This window comes from Cherax quadricarinatus, chromosome 42 (genome assembly GCF_038502225.1).
Source record: "Cherax quadricarinatus isolate ZL_2023a chromosome 42, ASM3850222v1, whole genome shotgun sequence".
Classification (NCBI taxonomy): domain Eukaryota; kingdom Metazoa; phylum Arthropoda; class Malacostraca; order Decapoda; family Parastacidae; genus Cherax; species Cherax quadricarinatus.
The window spans coordinates 272,220-297,341 of NC_091333.1; the positions used below are offsets into that span (position 1 = coordinate 272,220).

Sequence of the window (25,122 nt, forward strand, 5' to 3'; positions counted from 1 at the left end):
GATCACTACTCCATACAACTGCCTCCTACTGCTTTCAAGAAAAGTGCTCAGAAGAGGTGTTTTGTATGTAGACATACCACAAAATGCCCATAAAGATGCAGACACTTGTTTTATGTGTGAGGAGTGTCAAGTACCACTCTGCATATACCCATGTTTCAAAGTGTTCCACAAGCTGCAGCAGTTTTAGGAAAGTGTTCAGTGACTGTACATATGTACATATATTATGGAACAATAGTAATAAACAATGTTTTGTATTGTTTGTGTAAACAAGTTTTATACACAATCTAATAGTGATAATGTTTGTTCAGTTATTGTGTTGTAAACAATGAGTGTATATTTGAACAATGCACCTTACTTTGGTCCCACAGGCCACATAAGTTACTTAGAAAAGAAAAATATTGGAAAATACAAGAAACCTTTGAATTGGAATAAATAAAAGAATACCAGGTGGGCAGCATTTGCCGCTGTTGCCATACGTCGCTCATTTTCTGCCAACTTTGTGCCTCTATATCTCGGTAAGTACTGATGGCAAAAAAAAATTTTAGGCTTTAAACGCTCAATAAAATAATCCTAACATTTTGGTAAGAAAAAATCATTTTTTTTTTTTTCGAATATTTTGCGACATAGAATGACAGTTTCAGAAAGGGGCCTGCGACAGTCAAAGGGTTAAGGAAGGAAGACATTCAAAGGCACTTGTCAATAGACACTTGGCCTGAGGTGTGTGTGTATGAGGGGGACGATGGGGGTGTAAAATATTAATGAAGCCTATATATATTTTCAGTATACTGTATAAATATTTAATAGCACATACAGTATTTCTGGCAGGTTCTAAGGTTCTCGGCTATGCTGGATTCTTCCCTCAAGACAGAAGGTGACCGCAGCTTTATCATCACCTATCACATCATTGATGATACCATGGAGTTGACAGAATTAGTAAGATATAACCCTATCATGTGTAGAGTAATAGTGTATTCTTATAATACTGATAAGATATAGCTTATTGCATAGAGTAAAAATTTATTATTTTTTCACAATATTGGTATGATATAGCCTATCATAAATACAGTAATAATGTATGCTATAATATTAGGGAGATATAGCGTATCATGTATAGAATAACAGTGTACTATCATCACAGTATTAATCAGACAGCCTATCATATACAATAATAATTACCTCTGAATTAGTAAGAGCTAGCCTCAAATTTTTTATCACACTGGCTGTCTCTCACCAAGGTGGGGTGATTCAGAAAAGGAAACACTCACCATCATTTATTTAATACTTCTCTTGCCAGAAGTGTGTAGCTATCACAGTTTAAATGGCTCTTCAAACTGCAACATCCTTGCCCCTCCTTCACCATGCAGGCACTGCATTTACCACCTCCAGGACTCAAGTCTTGTTAACCTGTTTCTCAGAATCCCTTCATAAACATTAATTTGCTGACCTTCCAAGGGCATGTAGAATTACTAAAACTATTTTTCTAAACTCACTTTAATCTAACACACTCAGACACATCTGCTAGATGCTCAAGCTCCTACCACTTGAAACCTTCATTTCCTCCAACCTTTCCTAGGATAACCCCTACTCTTCCTTCTTCCATCCCAGATATACTGTCATCCTGTCCTGCTTCATTCCAAATGACCAAACTACCTAAATAACTTCTCTGCAATCTGAATTTAACCTTGCATAACCCCACACCATCTTTTAATTTCTACTTTCTGTGCATAATCACATCACACATTACACTCAAACATGAGATCTCTACTGCCTCCAGCCCTTTCCCTACTGCAGGGTTAATTGTAGCCCCATGCCTGACAAAAATACGAAGGTGTTGCCCTAGTACATTTCCCTTTTTGCCTCCATATATTGCTTTCTTTCCAGAGATGACTCAAAATTACATCTTTTTGATGTTCAATTTTTGACCTCATCTTTCATAAACCAGTCTGCCCACACATTAGCTCCCAGATATCTAAATGCATTCATTTCTTCCATACTTCCCTCCTCTAATCTGATAGCCTGCCTTTTATTACCTACATGTATTTATTTTGTTGTTGTTGCTCTCATCACCTTTCTCTTTTCCATGTTCATTTTTAATTTCTTTGACACATTCTTTCAACCTCCTTTCGGATTCTTTCAAAGGAATTGTCATTGGCAAAAAGCAACTGTGACAGCTCCCACTTTGTATCAGATTCATTATCATTTAACTCCACACCTTTTGCAGCATCCTAGCATTCATTTCTTTTACAACCTCATCTATAAGTATATTGTTGCAAAGTTATTATTGGCTGCTTGGCAAATATGAAGCTTAATTTCAAGCAAGGATGTTGATTAGCTACTTGATCATATTTAAGTCGACCAATTAGAGGGCCAGGTTTTCATGGTTCATGGGAGTGGTAGCTGCACATGCAGCAGTGATTGGCTGTGTGAGCAGGGCTTGCTCATCCAGAGGGTATCTACAAGCCAGTCATAGATCTAAAGTGGAGCTTTCTGCTTCAGATAAGGCAGCAGACCTATGTGGCAGTCACCAAAACAGCAACATCCCTGCTTCTCCGTACAAGCCCTGTGCAAAAGGGGGTGAAGTTGGATTGACACTAAGCACGAGACCACCTGCTGCACCCATACCATAGGGGTATAGCACTAGATTACAGGACTGCAGTCATCCATCCCTGGCCATATTATTATTAAAATAAAAAAGAAGCGCTAAGCCACAAGGGCTATACAGCGCTGTCCCTGGCCATAGGGACAAAAAAATAAAAAAAGTGGGCTCCCACCATAGGACTTTCATTGTTATCCCAGTTATACATCATTGCTCTTTCATTAGCCAGTGAAGGGTCATTAACTCTATATTCTTTGTCTGAATGCATAAATTCAACATGCAGTTTGTATCATTATCTAAGCTTCAATGTAAACACTTGGTCTACACATTCCCTAGCCTTCCTCAATCCTCCTAGCTCTTCTGCAATCCTACTTTGTCTTACCCTTAACTTTTTCAATAACAATTCTACTGTATACTTTGCCTGGTTTACTCAACAGGCTTATTACCCTTCAGTTTTTACATCTTTTCCCCTTTAACTTATATAAAGGAACTATGTATGCATACTCTATGGCAATCCTTAACTCCCTTCACTTATACATATAAGTACTGAATGAATACACCAATTCCAAAACTCACTCTCCCAGCTACTTTATTCCCTTTCATTTTTACCCACTGCCTCATACTTTCCTCACATTCGCCTCTGGCTTTTCCCGACTTCTCATACATAAAATACTATTTATTTCTAATTTATTAAGATATAGCCAGTCATGTATGGAGTAATATATACTATTATTACCACTAGGACATGGCTTATTATGTATATTATTATAATCAAAAAGAAGTGCTAAGCCTTATTATGTATAGTAATAATAATGTACTATCATCATAAAACTATTTTTGTAAGTTGAAGATTACTTATTAAAGGTTTGTAGGATACTCTTGTAGATATATGTAACAGTGTTATTTTTTTTTATTTTTTTTTTATTATCACACTGGCCGATTCCCACCAAGGCAGGGTGGCCCGAAAAAGAAAAACTTTCACCATCATTCACTCCATCACTGTCTTGCCAGAAGGGTGCTTTACACTACAGTTTTTAAACTGCAACATTAACACCCCTCCTTCAGAGTGCAGGCACTGTACTTCCCATCTCCAGGACTCAAGTCCGGCCTGCCGGTTTCCCTGAATCCCTTCATAAATGTTACTTTGCTCACACTCCAACAGCACGTCAAGTATTAAAAACCATTTGTCTCCATTCACTCCTATCAAACACGCTCATGCATACCTCCTGGAAGTCCAAGCCCCTCGCACACAAAACCTCCTTTACCCCCTCCCTCCAACCTTTCCTAGGCCGACCCCTACCCCGCCTTCCTTCCACTACAGACTGATACACTCTTGAAGTCATTCTGTTTCGCTCCATTCTCTCTACATGTCCGAACCACCTTAACAACCCTTCCTCAGCCCTCTGGACAACAGTTTTGGTAATCCCGCACCTCCTCCTAACTTCCAAGCTACGAATTCTCTGCATTATATTCACACCACACATTGCCCTCAGACATGACATCTCCACTGCCTCCAGCCTTCTCCTCGCTGCAACATTCATCACCCACGCTTCACACCCATATAAGAGCGTTGGTAAAACTATACTCTCATACATTCCCCTCTTTGCCTCCAAGGACAAAGTTCTTTGTCTCCACAGACTCCTAAGTGCACCACTCACTCTTTTTCCCTCATCAATTCTATGATTCACCTCATCTTTCATAGACCCATCCGCTGACACGTCCACTCCCAAATATCTGAATACGTTCACCTCCTCCATACTCTCTCCCTCCAATCTGATATTCAATCTTTCATCACCTAATCTTTTTGTTATCCTCATAACCTTACTCTTTCCTGTATTCACCTTTAATTTTCTTCTTTTGCACACCCTACCAAATTCATCCACCAATCTCTGCAACTTCTCTTCAGAATCTCCCAAGAGCACAGTGTCATCAGCAAAGAGCAGCTGTGACAACTCCCACTTTGTGTGTGATTCTTTATCTTTTAACTCCACGCCTCTTGCCAAGACCCTCGCATTTACTTCTCTTACAACCCCATCTATAAATATATTAAACAACCACGGTGACATCACACATCCTTGTCTAAGGCCTACTTTTACTGGGAAAAAATTTCCCTCTTTCCTACATACTCTAACTTGAGCCTCACTATCCTCGTAAAAACTCTTCACTGCTTTCAGTAACCTACCTCCTACACCATACACTTGCAACATCTGCCACATTGCCCCCCTATCCACCCTGTCATACGCCTTTTCCAAATCCATAAATGCCACAAAGACCTCTTTAGCCTTATCTAAATACTGTTCACTTATATGTTTCACTGTAAACACCTGGTCCACACACCCCCTACCTTTCCTAAAGCCTCCTTGTTCATCTGCTATCCTATTCTCCGTCTTACTCTTAATTCTTTCAATTATAACTCTACCATACACTTTACCAGGTACACTCAACAGACTTATCCCCCTATAATTTTTGCACTCTCTTTTATCCCCTTTGCCTTTATACAAAGGAACTATGCATGCTCTCTGCCAATCCCTAGGTACCTTACCCTCTTCCATACATTTATTAAATAATTGCACCAACCACTCCAAAACTATATCCCCACCTGCTTTTAACATTTCTATCTTTATCCCATCAATCCCGGCTGCCTTACCCCCTTTCATTTTGCCTACTGCCTCACGAACTTCCCCCACACTCACAACTGGCTCTTCCTCACTCCTACAAGATGTTATTCCTCCTTGCCCTATACACGAAATCACAGCTTCCCTATCTTCATCAACATTTAACAATTCTTCAAAATATTCCCTCCATCTTCCCAATACCTCTAACTCTCCATTTAATAACTCTCCTCTCCTATTTTTAACTGACAAATCCATTTGTTCTCTAGGCTTTCTTAACTTGTTAATCTCACTCCAAAACTTTTTCTTATTTTCAACAAAATTTGTTGATAACATCTCACCCACTCTCTCATTTGCTCTCTTTTTACATTGCTTCACCACTCTCTTAACCTCTCTCTTTTTCTCCATATACTCTTCCCTCCTTGCATCACTTCTACTTTGTAAAAACTTCTCATATGCTAACTTTTTCTCCCTTACTACTCTCTTTACATCATCATTCCACCAATCGCTCCTCTTCCCTCCTGCACCCACTTTCCTGTAACCACAAACTTCTGCTGAACACTCTAACACTACATTTTTAATCCTACCCCATACCTCTTCGACCCCATTGCCTATGCTCTCATTTGCCCATCTATCCTCCAATAGCTGTTTATATCTTACCCTAACTGCCTCCTCTTTTAGTTTATAAACCTTCACCTCTCTCTTCCCTGATGCTTCTATTCTCCTTGTATCCCATCTACCTTTTACTCTCAGTGTAGCTACAACTAGAAAGTGATCTGATATATCTGTGGCCCCTCTATAAACATGTACATCCTGAAGTCTACTCAGCAGTCTTTTATCTACCAGTACATAATCCAACAAACTACTGTCATTTCGCCCTACATCATATCTTGTATACTTATTTATCCTCTTTTTCTTAAAATATGTATTACCTATAACTAAACCCCTTTCTACACAAAGTTCAATCAAAGGGCTCCCATTATCATTTACACCTGGCACCCCAAACTTACCTACCACACCCTCTCTAAAAGTTTCTCCTACTTTAGCATTCAGGTCCCCTACCACAATTACTCTCTCACTTGGTTCAAAGGCTCCTATACATTCACTTAACATCTCCCAAAATCTCTCTCTCTCCTCTGCATTCCTCTCTTCTCCAGGTGCATACACGCTTATTATGACCCACTTCTCGCATCCAACCTTTACTTTAATCCACATAATTCTTGAATTTACACATTCATATTCTCTTTTCTCCTTCCATAACTGATTATTTAACATTACTGCTACCCCTTCCTTTGCTCTAACTCTCTCAGATACTCCAGATTTAATTCCATTTATTTCCCCCCACTGAAACTCTCCTACCCCCTTCAGCTTTGTTTCGCTTAGAGCCAGGACATCCAACTTCTTTTCATTCATAACATCAGCAATCATCTGTTTCTTGTCATCCGCACTACATCCACGCACATTTAAGCAACCCAGTTTTATAAAGTTTTTCTTCTTCTCTTTTTTAGTAAATGTATACAGGAGAAGGGGTTACTAGCCCATTGCTCCCGGCATTTTAGTCGCCTCATACGACACGCATGGCTTACGGAGGAAAGATTCTTTTCCACTTCCCCATGGACAATAGAAGAAATAAAAAGGACAAGAGCTATTTAGAAAAAGGGAGAAAAACCTAGATGTATGTATATATATATATGCATGTGCGTGTCTGTGAAGTGTGACCAAAGTGTAAGTTGGAGTAGCAAGATATCCCTGTTATCTAGCGTGTTTATGACAGTGTTGTATGTAATAAATTACATACCTTATTACTGTATTCATGAGAAGTTACTAAATCTGTAGATCAGGAAATGGTAGGCAATAAATTTTGATCCCAGGAAGGAGAGGACATGTTTAATTCCTTGGATCAGGAACCTTCACCACCATCAAGGTACCCATTTGACTTTTGTAAATCTTATAGGCTGCATGAACTCTTGCCCTGTTTCCTTGTTTCAGATTGTCAGCTATTTCATTTATTTAAAAAAAAAATTCATTTTAAGTAATAAACTGCATATATGCACAGTACTTTGTAATATGTTGTGCACACATTTCCGACTAATTTTTACTACAGCCTCCTCTTGTCTTTAATGTTACTTTAATTTAGTAAAGCAAAAATATTTAATTAGGATATACATGAAACCAACTTGGCTTCAAACAGGCTAGACCAGGTGGACTGGGTGGACGCATACTCTCGAGAACACGTGTACCCAAACCCAAGGTGAAGGATGACGAGCAAGGAGCAGGATGGTATTCCAAGCCAAACTTCTACACTCTGGATGACTTTTACATAGGTCAGATATACTGATTATCATGTATATCCTTTTCTTTCAATAAACTGGCTGTATCCCACAGAGGCAGGGTGGCCCAAAAATAAAAACAAAAGTTTCTCCTTTTAAATTTAGTAATACTACATTTATATAGTCCCTTTATATAAAGGGAAAGGGGACAAAAGAGACTGTAAAAATTATAGAGGAATAAGCTTACTGAGTATACCAGGAAAAGTGTACGGTAGGGTTATAATTGAAAGAATTAGAGGTAAGACAGAATGTAGGATTGCGGATGAGCAAGGAGGTTTCAGAGTGGGTAGGGGATGTGTAGATCAGGTGTTTACATTGAAGCATATATGTGAACAGTATTTAGATAAAGATAGGGAAGTTTTTATTGCATTTATGGATTTAGAAAAGGCATATGATAGAGTGGATAGAGGAGCAATGTGGCAGATGTTGCAAGTATATGGAATAGGTGGTAAGTTATTAAATGCTGTAAAGAGTTTTTATGAGGATAGTGAGGCTCAGGTTAGGGTGTGTAGAAGAGAGGGAGACTACTTCCCGGTAAAAGTAGGTCTTAGACAGGGATGTGTAATGTCACCATGGTTGTTTAATATATTTATAGATGGGGTTGTAAAGGAAGTAAATGCTAGGGTGTTTGGGAGAGGGGTGGGATTAAATTATGGGGAATCAAATTCAAAATGGGAATTGACACAGTTACTTTTTGCTGATGATACTGTGCTTATGGGAGATTCTAAAGAAAAATTGCAAAGGTTAGTGGATGAGTTTGGGAATGTGTGTAAAGGTACAAAGTTGAAAGTGAACATAGAAAAGAGTAAGGTGATGAGGGTGTCAAATGATTTAGATAAAGAAAAATTGGATATCAAATTGGGGAGGAGGAGTATGGAAGAAGTGAATGTTTTCAGATACTTGGGAGTTGACGTGTCGGCGGATGGATTTATGAAGGATGAGGTTAATCATAGAATTGATGAGGGAAAAAAGGTGAGTGGTGCGTTGAGGTATATGTGGAGTCAAAAAATGTTATCTATGGAGGCAAAGAAGGGAATGTATGAAAGTATAGTAGTACCAACACTCTTATATGGGTGTGAAGCTTCGGTGGTAAATGCAGCAGCGAGGAGACGGTTGGAGGCAGTGGAGATGTCCTGTTTAAGGGCAATGTGTGGTGTAAATATTATGCAGAAAATTCGGAGTGTGGAAATTAGGAGAAGGTGTGGAGTTAATAAAAGTATTAGTCAGAGGGCAGAAGAGGGGTTGTTGAGGTGGTTTGGTCATTTAGAGAGAATGGATCAAAGTAGAATGACATGGAAAGCATATAAATCTATAGGGGAAGGAAGGCGGGGTAGGGGTCGTCCTCGAAAGGGTTGGAGAGAGGGGGTAAATGAGATTTTGTGGGCAAGGGGCTTGGACTTCCAGCAAGCGTGCGTGAGCGTGTTAGATAGGAGTGAATGGAGACGAATGGTACTTGGGACCTGACGATCTGTTGGAGTGTGAGCAGGGTAATATTTAGTGAAGGGATTCAGGGAAACCGGTTATTTTCATATAGTCGGACTTGAGTCCTGGAAATGGGAAGTACAATACCTGCACTTTAAAGGAGGGGTTTGGGATATTGGCAGTTTGGAGGGAGATGTTGTGTATCTTTATATGTGTATGCTTCTAGACTGTTGTATTCTGAGCACCTCTGCAAATTATTATATTATAATCAAAAAGAAGCGCTAAGCCACAAGGACTATACAGCGCTGCAGGGCAGGAAGGAAGCGAGGGCATCAGGTGGCAAAAGGGAGATGGATGAGCAACATGTTACGGATAACAGCGGGGCAGTGGATGGTGAAAGGGTAAAGGGCAGCAAGAGACTGAACCAGAAAGGGCTGAGGGGAGTGCGAAAAGTATCATCAGAGTTTGTGGAGTAAATCAGTCGTTGTCAAGAAGTCAATGAGAGAGTCAGGATTAAAGGAGGGTCCATCAGCAAGAAGGGAAGGTAAAGAGAGAGTAGGAGAACGAAGACGACGTTGGAGGTAAATTCTGCGTGCTCGTTGATAGAGAGGGCAGTCTAACAGAATGTGGCTAATCGATACTGGAACTTGACACTGCTCACAGAGAGGAACAGGGTGCCTCTCCATGAGATACCCATGAGTAAGACGAGTGTGGCCAATGCGAAGGCGGGAGAGAGTGGTCTCCCAACCTCGGCACTGATGACAAGAAGACGGCCAGTAACCTATGCTCGGTTTAATAGAATGAAGTTTGTTACCGAGCAGAGTTGACCAACGTTGTTGCCAACGGGTGCGAAGGTGGGTAGCTATTGCAGCAAAATAGTCCAGAAATGGAACACCTCGATAGGAAATTGGTAGGTCATATACTGCTGACCGCGCAGCAGTGTCTGCCTGTTCATTGCCCTGTACGTCAACATGACCAGGGACCCAACAAAAAACAATATCTTTATGTTTGGTAGAGATACGGCGTAGCCAAAGTTGGATACGGAGAACTAGGGGATGAGATGTATCAAATTTTCGTATAGCCTGTAGAGCACTAAGGGAGTCTGAGACTACTACAAATGATGACACAGGCATAGATGCGATACGAATAAGTGCTGCAAGAATGGCATACAGTTCAGCAGTAAAAATGCTAGCTGAAGATAGTAAATGCCCTCGTACGACGCTGTCCGGAAACACTGCTGCGAATCCGACGCCGTCTGAAGACTTAGAGCCATCTGTGTACACAGCGGTGGCATGAGAATGGGAGTGGAAGTGATCAAGAAAAAGAGAGCGGGAAGCCACCGTAGGCAGTTGAGCTTTCGAGCAAGGGAGTGAGAAAGAACAGACCCGAACAGCTGGAACTTCCCAGGGGGGTAGGGAAAAGTGAGATGCTACATGAACATATAAAGGTGGTAACTGAAGGGAAGACAAGAGTGAAAGTAGGCGAAGAGAAAAGGGACGGAGCAAACAGGGGCGGCGAACGAATAAAGAATGTCTACTAATATCGGTGACCATTCTATAAATGGAAGGATTGTGTAGATCGTGAGAGCGTACATAGTAACGAAGGCAATGGGCATCACGGCGATCAGACAAGGATGGAACATTTGCTTCTGTATAGAGGCTCTCAACAGGGGAAGACCGAAAAGCACCAAGGCACAAACGTAAGCCTTGGTGATGGATAGAGTTAAGGCTAGAGAGAGTAGCAGGAGAGGCCGCGGAATAAATCTGGTCACCATAATCGAGTTTCGATAAAACGAGGGCTGAATGTAGGCGAAGCAGAGTTCGACGATCAGCTCCCCAGGAAAGATGAGCAAGGGTTTTAAGAAGGTTTAGCCGGCTGTGACAAGTTGCCTTCAGAGAGGTAATGTGAGGTTTCCAGGTTAACCGACGGTCAAAGAGAAGGCCTAGAAACCTGACTGTATCACGTTCGGGGATACGGGAGCCATAGAGATACAAAGGATGATCGGAGATAACAGAGCGTCTAGTGAAAGTAATTTGGTGAGTTTTGGTACTTGAAAATTTAAACCCATGTGTGGTGGCCCAAGCGGAAACACGGTCGACCGCATGCTGGAAAGAAACTGCAATAAGGTGACAGTCAGCGCCTGCACAAGCAATAGCGAAGTCATCAACATAGAGTGATGACCAAATATTGGGTGGAAGAACAGAGGCCAAATCATTTATAGCAAGGAGAAAAAGTGTTGTGCTTAGAACACATCCCTGAGGGACACCTTCAGCTTGGACGAAGTCCGGGGAAAGAACATTATTGACTCGAACACGGAAATATCTGTCAGTTAAAAAGTTCTTAAGGAAGGATGGTAGATTGCCTCGGAGGCCTAAGGAATGGGCCTGGGCCAAAATATTATACCTCCAAGTTCTGTCATATGCCTTCTCAAGGTCAAAAAATATGGCAATAACCGAGTGATTATTCGCAAAGGCATTACGAACATACGTATCCAAGCGTAGTAAGGGGTCTATGGTAGAACGACCCTTACGAAAGCCATATTGACTAGCGGAGAGACTGTTGTGAGTCTCTAAATACCACATTAAACGTCGATTTACGAGGCGTTCCATCACTTTGCAAACTGCACTTGTAAGAGCGATGGGGCGATAGTGGGAGGCATCATGTCCTGTAGTACCCGGTTTGCGGAAAGGGAGAACAATGGCAGATTTCCACAGCTGGGGAAGAACTCCTTGTGCCCAAATAAGATTGAAGAGGTGTAAGAGGACTACAAGGGCTGACCGATGTAAATGTTGTAACATACGAATATGAATGTCATCAGGCCCAGCTGCCGATGATCGGCAAGCTGAGAGTGTTGCCTCCAGTTCTTGAAGTGTAAAAGGCACATTATAATGTTCGTCTCCGAGAGAAGAAAAGTCCAAGGGTACTAACTCTCTGGCAGACTTTGAGGAAAGAAACGAGGGGCATAGATGGAGCCCTCGGGAAATACGGACCAGATGTGTGCCAAGTTCAATGGCAACGTCGAGAGGGTTTGCTATATCAACACCAGTGACCCGTAGAACAGGAGCCGGGTCAGGAGAGTATTTACCACTCAATTTCCTCACTTTTTTCCAGACTGCACTCATAGAAGAAGCAGAGGTGATGGTGGAAACATAGTCTCGCCAACAAGTGCGTTTAGCTTCACGGATGACACGGCGAGCGATCGCACGCTTCTGCTTAAAATCAACAAGTCTCTCAGCGGTTCTATTGTACCGGTACCTGCCCCATGCAGCACGTTTCAAACGTACTGCACGAGCACAAGCAGGAGACCACCAAGGCACGCACTTCTGAGAATGCCTGCCTGAGGTTTGGGGTATAGAGTGAGAAGCTGCGGTATAAACTGATGTCGAGAAGATGTGTAGGAGCTCATCAATGGAGGATGAAGAAGGAACCTCACTAAAAGCAGTGAGGTGTGAGTAAAGATCCCAATTTGCCCGATCAAATTGCCAGCGAGGGCTACGGAAAGGTGGTGAATAGGAAGGAGAAGTAAGAATGATCGGAAAATGATCGCTGTCATGTAAGTCTGGTAGAACAGACCAGGTGAAGTCTAGTGCAGTGGAGGAAGAGCAGACTGATAGATCGATGCAAGAGAGAGTATGAGTACGAGGATCAAAATGGGTGGGAGTACCCGTATTTAAAACATGGAGGGGGTGAGAGGCAAGAAAAGCCTCCAACTGAATGCCACGTGAGTCACAATGAGACCCCCCCCAGAGGAAATGTTGGGCATTAAAATCACCAAGTAACAGAAGTGGTGGTGGTAAGGATGAAACAAGAAAGGCAAAGTCTGGGATAGAAAATGCTCGAGAAGGAGAGAGATATAAAGAACATATTGTAAACCACTTATTCAAGTGGATACGGGCTGCAGTGTAATGCAGCGAGGTATGGACAAATAGTTGACAGTACGGAATATCATTGCGTAGAAGAAGGGCACTTTCATTAAAGGTCCCATCTGAGAAAGGATCCGAAGAATACAATAAATTATAGCCTGAGATAGGTTGGAAAACAGCCGAGTGTAATTTTGGTTCTTGTAAGCAAGCACCAACAGGGGAAAACCTGGAAAGCAACATCTGAAGCTCACCCCGATTACCCCTGAGGCCGCGGATATTCCACTGTAAATAGGCCATGATTGGCGATGAAGAAAATATCAGGAATTTGTAGGTAAAGGCACCTACGGACTAGAGGGGTTAGAAAAGTCAACGTGTGGTGGCATTGGAAGATGTTCAAGTAGCGAAGGAACGGAGCGTTGCGAAGAATGGGGTTGTGAAGATGGAGGAGAGGGAAGAGAAGGAACAGGAAGTGAATCAGTGTCCATTGAAGGTTTAGTCTCTGCAATATATTCTGAAATGGCTTCAAGTGTTTCTGAATTCAAAGATGTATGGGAAACCATATTGGAGATAGGAGGAGGAGGGTGAGTAAAGATTGGGACAGTAATGGACTGTACCAAAGTAGAGGGGGAGGGAAAAGTGTAAGGGACTGGAGATGAAGTGTGGGGGGGGACAGAAGAGGTAGAAACCTGGGAGGTGACAGAAGAGGGAGAAACTTGGGAGGGGACGGGGGTGGAAGGCATAGTACGAGGAGGAGGGTGAATCTCCACACTTGTAATAGAGCCAGAGAGAGGGGAAGAACTAGGTACAGAGACTGGAAAGGTAAAGTGTGGAGGTGGAAGAAGGGAAGGAAGGGGCAAAGAAGATTTGAGCAATGTGGATTTTTTGGACTTCTGAGTAGAGGGGCGATTGGTATTAGGTGTCGTACGAGGTCTTGTCGATACTGGGGCTTGTGAGGAAGGACGCGAAGATGTGAGAACAGACTGAGTTGTAGTCGGGACGTCAGAGCCAAGGACAGCAAAAGGATTAGATGCCGTAGTGGCTATGGGAGGGGTAACAACAGAGGAGGCTGCAGAAGATGGGACCCCAGAAGTGGGGGGACGTTTGGAAACACGAGAATAAGAAACACGGGGTAGTCTCCCTTGGAGGCGGAGATGAGTAACTGCCATAGCATAAGGGAGACCTTCTGCCTCTTTGAGGCAACGGATTTCACGTTCATTTAAGTAGACCTGGCAACGGCGGGAGTACGAAGGGTGAGCTTCATTACAATTAAGGCAAGATGGAGGTTGACTGCAAGATGTATTAGAATGGTCGTCGGCACCACAGACTGGGCATTCGGCCATAGATCTGCAATATTTCGCTGGGTGACCAAAACGCCAGCAATTTCTACATTGTTGCGGTGTAGGTATCACCTTTCGAACTTGTAACCGATGTCCCGCGACATATACAGAGGACGGGAGTTCTCGGCTGTCAAAAGTTAAACGAGCCACATTGCAAGGGTAACGTCTCCGCCCCCGGGCAGGAAGGACATAAGTGTCTACTTTGAGGATTGGGAGATCCTGGAGTTCCAGCTGTTCAAAAATGTCATTGCCACATGACTGGAAATTCTGTTGGACTATGGTATGGGGCAGAATGACAGTACCACTACAAGAATTGAGAGAAAGATGTTTTTCAATAGTGATAGGAGTAGTATCGATATTCGAAAGGAGAGAAAGATCATGAGCTTGGGTAGCATTCTGGACAGTGACGATGCGCGTACCGCTCTTGAGAGCGTGAAATGAAATATCTCTGCCAACATGACGCAGGAGCGCTTTGGCAATACTATGGTCAGAAAGGTAGGCAGAAGAAGTTGGTCTTAAAGTAAAGAATTTAGTCCATTGTGTGGTCCGAAACTGAGCGTGGAGAGGGAGTGCTTGACGTGTCGGTCGTTTCCGAGTAGAATGGGAAGGTAACGACGGAGCATCATCAGGAGATTGACGTTGGCGTTTAGGAGTAGGACCGGAGTTGGTCCGGCAGGAAATGGGTGGGCGATTCGAAAATTGCCGTACCGTAGAGGGAGAAGCCGGAAGCATAGTCAAAGGAGAGCGGAGTTCAGACAAATCGAAGGAGTCAGTCGAAGCCCTGGTACCTGAAGCGGGTGAGGAAACAGCACCAGCAAGAGGTACAGGGGCATCAGGAGTGTCCGAAGAGTGGTCTAAACACAAGGCAGGGTCAGAATGGGGTGCGGTATCAAGAAGGGGCCCGGGGGTAGTGGTTTCATGGACTAGGGCTGCCATGGTTAGGTTACTCCTTTGCTTTTTGTTTTTAAGAAAAAAAAAGAAAGAAGAAAAGAAAATAAAAATAAAAAAAAGAATAAAAAAAGGGGGGAGCGGGGAGGAATAGTTCCCAGGAGGAATGAAAGGGCCGGAAATCCCCCTCCGCGCCCAAGAGGACTCGACACCGCTAGTAGCGCAGATGCAGCATGGAACCCGTGCCATACCCTACCCTTCATGCCAGTAAACCAGCAATCTGGGATAGCAACCTCACATCTGCCGAGCTACCTCGGTGGACAAAAGAGAGGGCGGCCGGATATCCGCCACAAAGCATACCTCCTTCAGCCACCACCCCCGGAATCCGAAAGGTGGCTTCCAGAGATACACCCGTCGCCCAAAAGACACCCAAAGCTACTCCGGGATACCGGAGAGGGATCGGGACATCCCTAGGCAATCCAGATTCCACGGCAAACTACGCCACCGCCAATTATTATTATTATTATAATCATGGGGAAGCGCTAAACCCGGAGGATTATACAGCGCCTGGGGGGGGGGATGTGGAAGGCATTCAGGCTTAATTCGGGGAACTGGAGCACAGATCCAATTCCCTAAATCAAGAGCCCCTCACCAACATCAAGGAACCTTCCTTGAGGGGGCCACCGCCAAGAAACCTCAACGGAATGGGATGGACCCCGGTGTCCTTTCCCCTACCTAGGAACTAGCGCGCCTGTGGGAGAAATCACGAAGGCTAAAAAGAGGAAGGGCAAAAGGGAGGGGTGAGGAGGAGGAGGAGGAATGGAAAAAGGGGAGGATGGGATAGGGGAGGGGAGAATGGGGGGTAATTAGGTTCGGTCTGAGGAAGAAGACCGACAGGGCTAATTCCTCATAACCCACATAGTGGTCATATAGCATCTGGGGAATGGTAAGCATTTAGATTCGATCCTTAGATCAAGGGCCCTTCACTGTCATGAAGACCCCCCTTTTAAGAGAATAGTATTCACAAAATACACAAACTGCTTTTAGTATTGGGAACAAGTGCCATTACAATTATATTTCCCTTGATGCTGGTGAGGGGCTTTTGATGTACATCATTAGTCACAGAAGTGTCAAACCTTTAAGAATCATACAGGGCCTGTAGAATAGAAGGTAAGTAGGATTGAGCCAAGGAAGACAAGTGCAGCTCCAATTCCTTGGACCGAGTCCCTCAACATGAAAGAACTTCCCTTGAAAGGATCTGCCCCCTTTTTGTTTTTAGCCACATTGGCCATTTCCCACCAAGACAGGGTGACCCAAGGGAGGAAACATATTACGTATTCTATATTACTCTTAAATTTTTCCATTTATATAGTTTTTTGTCGTTTTCAGGGGCTACTTTGGATATTTGGGGGAGACGATACACAATAACAGGAGGAGATCGCTATGTCCTGAACTACGCCCGCCAGCATGAAGATCAAGTCTCGCCTCAGTTGCTTGCGTCTCTTATTACATATTTTGGCGAAGAGGAGAGAGAAAAAACTGACAATAAGAATGAATCATAATATGACTGTGGTTCACTGTTTTTGTTTATGTTACCCATTATTATAATCAAATAAAGTGTTCAACCGACAAGGGTCATGCAGTGTATGTTATCTAGTTCTATACTATTAATAGCTGTATAGCCCTTGTGGCTTAGCGCTTTTTTGATTATAATAATAATAATATACTATTAATATTCTTTCTGGCAGTACAGTATACCACTGCTCATAGATATGCAATCTGGCACTATACTTATGGGCATGCTATCTGGCGGTATGCTCTTTGATGTGTTATCTGTTCTTTGAAATGCTATCTGACAATTAGCATAAAGTTTATTATTATTATAATCAAAAAGAAGCGCTAAGCCACAAGGGCTGCATAAAGTTTAATGAACATGACGGATCAGAAAATAACACTTTTAATTTTGGGGTCCTGACAGATAAAAGGCTAATAAGTTTTCCATTATTTATTGAATAATAAATCATTACCTAAATGGCAATTTTAAAAATTTAAGTATCTGAATTTTATCTCAGTGAATGCAATGCTGGATTACCTAGAATGAGTGATAGCCACAGAGCCAAATGCTATATAGATAAATATGATTACATTTTCATCCAGATTTCTAGTCAAGCAAAGTTTGAATAATTTTATTGTACTATATTTACATACTGCACCTAAATTTTCAGTACTAATTATTAAAAATAAATGTAAAACAACAAAACAAATTGTTCAATCTTCAAACCTTAACCTAGAACACCTGGGCTTTTTTTTAGGGTACCTATTTGTGATAAATACTGAACCACCAAGTTGTACAAAATTCCTTCCAGAAATGTGGTATTAAACAATGTCATGCACAAAATTGATTACAATATTCCTTATACTTATTATACAGGTATAATATAATAAAAATAAATTTGGGTCAAATTATAACGAGTGTTAGACACCCAAAAAGATACAAATATTCTCGGACACACATGAGGTGCTATCAAAAAGTTCCTTTACTACTATCTGCGTGCTTCCTGGGTGAAATATGGGGATGGTAAAAATCAAGCTGCACAGTACACTCCTCTGTGAAGTAACATGTCAAGTTTCAGTGCGGTCAGTCATTCCATTGAGGTTAGATAAGCAGCTTTTGTCATGTCAGTGCACTTTGGGGATTTTTTTTGTATAACAGAGTGGAATCTTCAGAAAAACAATGAGTGAGAGACAGACATGTTATCAGGTTAGGGTGTGTAGGAGGGAGACTACTTCCTGGTAAAAGTAGGTCTTAGACAGGGATGTGTAATGTCACCATGGTTGTTTAATATATTTATAGATGGGGTTGTAAAAGAAGCACATGTTAGGCTGTTGGGGGAGAGGTGGGATTAAATTATGGGGAATCAAATAAAAAATGGGAGTTGACACAGCTGCTTTTTACTGATGATACTGTGCTTATGGGAGATTCTAAAGAAAAGTTGCTAAGGTTAGTGGACGAGTTTGAGAGGGTGTGTAAAGGTAGAAAGTTGAAAGTGAACATAGATAAGAGTAAGGTGATGAGGGTATCAAACAATTTAGACAAAGAAAAATTGGATATCACACTGGAGACAGGGAGTATGGAAGAAGTGAATGTTTTCAGATATTTGAGAGTTGACATGTCAGCGGAGGGGTTTATGAAGGATGAGGTTAACCATAGAATTGATGAAGGGAAAAAAGGTGAGTGGTGCATTGAGGTATATGTGGAGTCAAAAAACGTTATCTATGGAGGAAAAGAAGGGAATGTACGAAAGTATAGTGGTACCAACATACTTATATGGGTGTGAAGCTTGGGTTGCAAATGCTGCAACAAGGAGGTGGCTGGAGGCAATGGAGATGTCCTGTCTAAGGGTAATGAGTGTAAATATTATGCAGAGAATTCAGTGTAGAAATTAGGAGGAGGTGTGGAGTCACTAAAAGTAGTGTATTAGTCAGAGGGCTGAAGAGGGGTTGCTGAGGTGGTTTGTTCATTTAGAGAGAATGGATCAAAGTAGAATGACTTGGAGAGAGTATAAATCTGTAGGGAAAGGAAAGTGGGGTAGGGGTCATCCTCAAAAAGGTCAGAGGAGGTTTTGTGGGCGAGGGGCTTGGACTTCAGTGTCCCATAGCTCGATCGCTAGCGCACTCGGCTCACACAACGAGATCAAGTTCGAATCTCCTCAGGTAAGGCTGGAAAACATTAGGGACGTGTTTCCATAAGATACCTGCTGTCCCTGTTCACCCATCAGTGTAAAATGGGTACCTGCATGTGGGTCGACTGGTGTGGGTTGCATCCTGGGACAAAAACTGACCTAATTTGCCCGAAATGCTCAGCATAACAAGCGGCTTTCTATATACTAGTATGTCACTCATGTCAGCTAGGCCTGTATACCTTGTAAATAAAGATATTGTAATTATTATAAGCACGTGTGAGCATGTTAGGAGTGAATGGAGAAGAACGGTTTTTGGGACCTGACGAGCTGCTGGAGTGTGAGCAGGGTAATATTTTGTTAAAGGATTCAGGGAAACCGGTTAGCCAGACTTGAGCCCTGAAATGGGAAGTACAATGCCTGCACTTTAACCCTTTGACTGTCGCAGGCCCCTTTCTGAAACTCATTCTATGTCGATTAATTTTTGGAAAAAAAAAAATTATTTTTTCTTATAAAATGATAGAGAATCTTTTCCCAATGGTAATGACACCAAAAGTACGAAATTTGGTCGAAAACTCACGGAATTACACTCCCGCAAAGTTAGCGGTCTCGGTAACATATAAGCATCAGTGATTGTGCCGACTTTGAGCCCTGTTTTTGGCCAATTCCGTTGTTCCAGTTGACCAAAATCATAGCTATTTCTTTAGAACTCCATTTTTTCTATCAGTTGAGTACAAGAAACTGCCCATTTACCGATTTTAGCTACCCAATAAAGTGGTCAGAAATTGGCAATTTGGCCAATTTCACGCAAATTAAAAAAGATGCCAATTTCAAAATACGGTCCAGAATAAACAATGTAGACATTCTTGGCACTAAAATAACATATCCTCTGTTCATTAGTCACATCTCTAGGCCCCTCTTATATTACTATTGCTTTCTATTTTGATTTTTTAGTCATACAAAAAAAATACAAAATTTACTGTTTTGCAGGCTACTGCATTATTGTAAAAATGGTATAAATAATATCAGTGCACTAGTGAAAGAATATTAGACTCCCCAGTTGAAGTGTATTAGACGTGTGGTGTGATTTGCTTACTCCTGAACATTGGTAAAAATCGAACATTTCCGCTACTTTGAGCTCAATTTCAAGGTCGTTTTTGTGAAACTAATCAAAATCATCTCTATTTCTGTAATATGTTTTCCATTTTATCACCCAAGACCATGAAAAGGAGAATACAACGATAAATACTCTACAAAAATACACCTCAAAGTCAGTGTTTTAGTCCAAAAAACGATCATTTTTTCTCATTACGCACTGCGTGCTGCAGGATTTTTTTTATGTGGTGCACATTGACCACACACACCCATTCTCTCACATGTGGGCCTACCAGCTTTCTCCCACTTGATTTGAAGCCGCTAGAATTTACGCATATAAATACGTCAGAAACAGTGGTTCGCAAGACGTATATTACGACCGAAACAGTCAAAGGGTTACAAGAGGGGTTTGGGATATAGGCAGTCTGGAGAAACTTCTAAACTGTCATATCTGAGCACCTCTGCAAAGACAGTGATTAATTACGAGCGAGGCGAAAGTGTTGATGAAAGCATTTTTGTTTTTGGGGATTTTTTCTTTCTTTTTGGGTCACCCTGCCTCGGTGGGAGACGACCGACATGTTAAAAAATATATATATATTTTTTTTTAACAAGTCAGCCGTCTCCCACCGAGGCAGGATGACCCAAAAAAGAAGGAAAATCCCCAAAAAGAAAATACTTTCATCATCATTCAACACTTTCACCTCACTCACAAATAATTACTGTTTTTGCAGAGGTGCTAAGAACACAACAGCTTAGAAGCATATACCTATAAAGATACACAACATATCCCTCTAAACTGCTAATATTCCAAACCCCTCCTTTAGAGTGCAGGCATTGTACTTCCCATTTCCAAGACTCAAGTCTGGCTATATAAAAATAACCGGTTTCCCTGAATCCCTTCACTAAATATTACCCTGCTCACACTCCAACAGATCGTCAGGTCCCAAATACCATTCGTCTCCATTCACTCCTATCTAACACGCTCATGCACGCTTGCTGAAAGTCCAAGCCCCTCGCTCACAAAACCTCCTTTACCCCCTCCCTCCAATCTTTTCGAGGACGACCCCTACCCCGCCTTCCTTCTCCTACAGATTTATACGCTCTCCATGTCATTCTACTTTGATCCATTCTCTCTAAATGACCAAACCACCTCAACAACCCCTCTTCAGCCCTCTGACATACTTTTAACTCCACACCTTCTCTTAATTTCCACACTCCGAATTTTCTGCATAATATTTACACCACACATTGCCCTTAGACAGGACATCTCCACTGCCTCCAACTGCCTCCTTGCTGCTGCATTCACAACCCAAGCTTCACACCCATATAAGAGTATTGGTACTTCTATACTTTCATACATTCCCTTCTTTGCCTCCATAGATAATGTTTTTTGTCTCCACATATACCTCAATGCACCACTCACCTTTTTTCCTTCATCAATTCTATGATTAACCTCATCCTTCATAAATCCATCCGCCGACACGCTAACTCCCAAGTATCTGAAAACATTCACTTCTTCCATACTCCTCCTCCTCAATTTAATATCCAATTTTTCTTTATCTAAATCATTTGATACCCTCATCGCCTTACTCTTTTATATGTTCACTTTCAACTTTCTACCTTTACACACTCCCAAACTCTTCCACTAACCTTTGCAATTTTTCTTTAGAATCTCCCATGAGCACAGTATCATCAGCAAAAAGCAACTGTTTCAATTCCCATTTTGTATTTGATTCCCCACAATTTAATCCCACCCCTCTCCCGAACACCTTAGCATTTACTTCTTTTATAACCCCATCTATAAATGTATTAAACAACCATGGTGACATTACACATCCCTGTCTAAGACCTACTTTTACTGGGAAGTAGTCTCCCTCTCTTCTACACATCCTAACCTGAGCCTCACTATCCTCATTTAGTAACTTACCACCTATTCCATATACTGTACTTGCAACATCTGCCACATTGCTTCCCTATCCACTCTATCATATGCCTTTTCTAAATCCATAAATGCAATAAAAACTTCCCTACCTTTATCTAAATACTGTTCACATATATGCCTCAATGTAAACATTTGATCTACACATCCCCTACCCACTCTGAAACCTCCTTGCTCATCCGCAATCCAACATTCTGTCTTACCTCTAATTCTTTCAATTATAACCCTACAGTACACTTTTCCTGGTATACTCAGTAAACTCATTCCTCTATAATTTTTACAATCTCTTTTGTCCCCCTTCCCTTTATATAAAATGACTATACATGCTCTCTGCTAATCCCTAGGTACCTTCCCCTCTTTCATACATTTATTAAACAAAAGTACCAACCACTCCAACACTATATCCCCCCTGCTTTTAACATTTCTGTCATGATCCCATCAGTTCCAGCTGCTTTACCCCCTTTCATTCTACATAATGCCTCACGCACCTCCCCCACACTCGCATCCTGTTCTTCTTCACTCCTAAAAGATGGTATACCTCCCTGGCCACTGCATGAAATTACCGCTTCTCTTTCTTCGTCGACATTTAAAAGTTCCTCAAAATATTCTCGCCATCTACCCAAAACCTCCATCTTCCCATCTACGAACTCCCCTACTCTGTTTTTTAACTGACAAATCCATTCGTTCTCTAGGCTTTCTTAACCTGTTTAACTCGCTCCAAAATTTTTTCTTATTTTCATAAAAATTTCTTGACAGTGCCTCTCCCACTCTATCATCTGCTCTCCTTTTGCACTCTCTCACCACTCTCTTCACCTTTCTTTTACTCTCCATATACTCTACTCTTCTTATAACACTTCTGCTTTGTAAAAACCTCTCATAAGCTAACTTTTTCTCTTTTATCACACCCTTTACTTCATCATTCCACCAATCACTCCTCATTCCTCCTACACCCACTCTCCTATAACCACAAACTGCTGCCCCACATTCTAATACTGCATTCTTAAAACTATTCCAATCCTCTTCAACCTCCCCTACTACTCATACTTGCACCAGCCCACCTTTCTGCCAATAGTTGCTTATATCTCACCTGAACTTCCTCCTCCCTTAGTTTATACACTTTCACCTCCCTCTTGCTTGTTGTTGCCATTTTTCTCTTTTCACATCTTCCTCTTACTCTAACTGTAGCTACACTAAATAATGATCCGATATATCAGTTGCCCCTCTATAAACGTGTACATCCTGGAGCCTACCCATCAACCTTTTATCCACCAATACATAATCTAACAAACTACTTTCATTATTTTATTTATTTATTATCACACCGGCCGATTCCCACCAAGGCAGGGTGGCCCGAAAAAGAAAAACTTTCACCATCATTCACTCCATCACTGTCTTGCCAGAAGGGTGCTTTACACTACAGTTTTTAAACTGCAACATTAACACCCCTCCTTCAGAGTGCAGGCACTGTACTTCCCATCTCCAGGACTCAAGTCCGGCCTGCCGGTTTCCCTGAATCCCTTCATAAATGTTACTTTGCTCACACTCCAACAGCACGTCAAGTATTAAAAACCATTTGTCTCCATTCACTCCTATCAAACACGCTCACGCATGCCTGCTGGAAGTCCAAGCCCCTCGCACACAAAACCTCCTTTACCCCCTCCCTCCAACCCTTCCTAGGCCGACCCCTACCCCGCCTTCCTTCCACTACAGACTGATACACTCTTGAAGTCATTCTGTTTCGCTCCATTCTCTCTACATGTCCGAACCACCTCAACAACCCTTCCTCAGCCCTCTGGACAACAGTTTTGGTAATCCCGCACCTCCTCCTAACTTCCAAACTACGAATTCTCTGCATTATATTCACACCACACATTGCCCTCAGACATGACATCTCCACTGCCTCCAGCCTTCTCCTCGCTGCAACATTCATCACCCACGCTTCACACCCATATAAGAGCGTTGGTAAAACTATACTCTCATACATTCCCCTCTTTGCCTCCAAGGACAAAGTTCTTTGTTTCCACAGACTCCTAAGTGCACCACTCACTCTTTTTCCCTCATCAATTCTATGATTCACCTCATCTTTCATAGACCCATCCGCTGACACGTCCACTCCCAAATATCTGAATACGTTCACCTCCTCCATACTCTCTCCCTCCAATCTGATATTCAATCTTTCATCACCTAATCTTTTTGTTATCCTCATAACCTTACTCTTTCCTGTATTCACTTTTAATTTTCTTCTTTTGCACACCCTACCAAATTCATCCACCAATCTCTGCAACTTCTCTTCAGAATCTCCCAAGAGCACAGTGTCATCAGCAAAGAGCAGCTGTGACAACTCCCACTTTGTGTGTGATTCTTTATCTTTTAACTCCACGCCTCTTGCCAAAACCCTCGCATTTACTTCTCTTACAACCCCATCTATAAATATATTAAACAACCACGGTGACATCACACATCCTTGTCTAAGGCCTACTTTTACTGGGAAAAAATTTCCCTCTTTCCTACATACTCTAACTTGAGCCTCACTATCCTCGTAAAAACTCTTCACTGCTTTCAGTAACCTACCTCCTACACCATACACTTGCAACATCTGCCACATTGCCCCCCTATCCACCCTGTCATACGCCTTTTCCAAATCCATAAATGCCACAAAGACCTCTTTAGCCTTATCTAAATACTGTTCACTTATATGTTTCACTGTAAACACCTGGTCCACACACCCCCTACCTTTCCTAAAGCCTCCTTGTTCATCTGCTATCCTATTCTCCGTCTTACTCTTAATTCTTTCAATTATAACTCTACCATACACTTTACCAGGTACACTCAACAGACTTATCCCCCTATAATTTTTGCACTCTCTTTTATCCCCTTTGCCTTTATACAAAGGAACTATGCATGCTCTCTGCCAATCCCTAGGTACCTTACCCTCTTCCATACATTTATTAAATAATTGCACCAACCACTCCAAAACTATATCCCAACCTGCTTTTAACATTTCTATCTTTATCCCATCAATCCCGGCTGCCTTACCCCCTTTCATTTTACCTACTGCCTCACGAACTTCCCCCACACTCACAACTGGCTCTTCCTCACTCCTACAAGATGTTATTCCTCCTTGCCCTATACACGAAATCACAGCTTCCCTATCTTCATCAACATTTAACAATTCCTCAAAATATTCCTTCCATCTTCCCAATACCTCTAACTCTCCATTTAATAACTCTCCTCTCCTATTTTTAACTGACAAATCCATTTGTTCTCTAGGCTTTCTTAACTTGTTAATCTCACTCCAAAACTTTTTCTTATTTTCAACAAAATTTGTTGATAACATCTCACCCACTCTCTCATTTGCTC

General features: G+C 41.9%; 1 protein-coding gene across 6 annotated transcripts in view; it reads left to right on the forward strand.

Annotated features, from left to right (window-relative positions):
* LOC128695561 (EF-hand domain-containing protein 1-like) overlaps positions 1-17,389 on the forward strand; it is a 101,554-nt gene extending 84,165 nt beyond the window's left edge. For 3 of the 6 annotated variants that reach the window (XM_070093175.1, XM_070093174.1, XM_070093176.1), the window contains exons 12-14: positions 814-933; positions 7,400-7,532; positions 16,438-17,389. In XM_070093175.1, the coding sequence (XP_069949276.1) occupies positions 814-933; positions 7,400-7,532; positions 16,438-16,610 (426 nt within the window). In that variant the 3' untranslated portion in view covers positions 16,611-17,389. Of the gene's footprint in view, positions 1-813; positions 934-2,496; positions 3,489-7,399; positions 7,533-16,437 lie in introns of those variants that run through there. The other 3 variants (XM_070093177.1, XM_070093178.1, XM_070093179.1) reach the window with 3 other exon arrangements.
* The last annotated feature ends 7,733 nt before the right edge of the window (positions 17,390-25,122 follow it).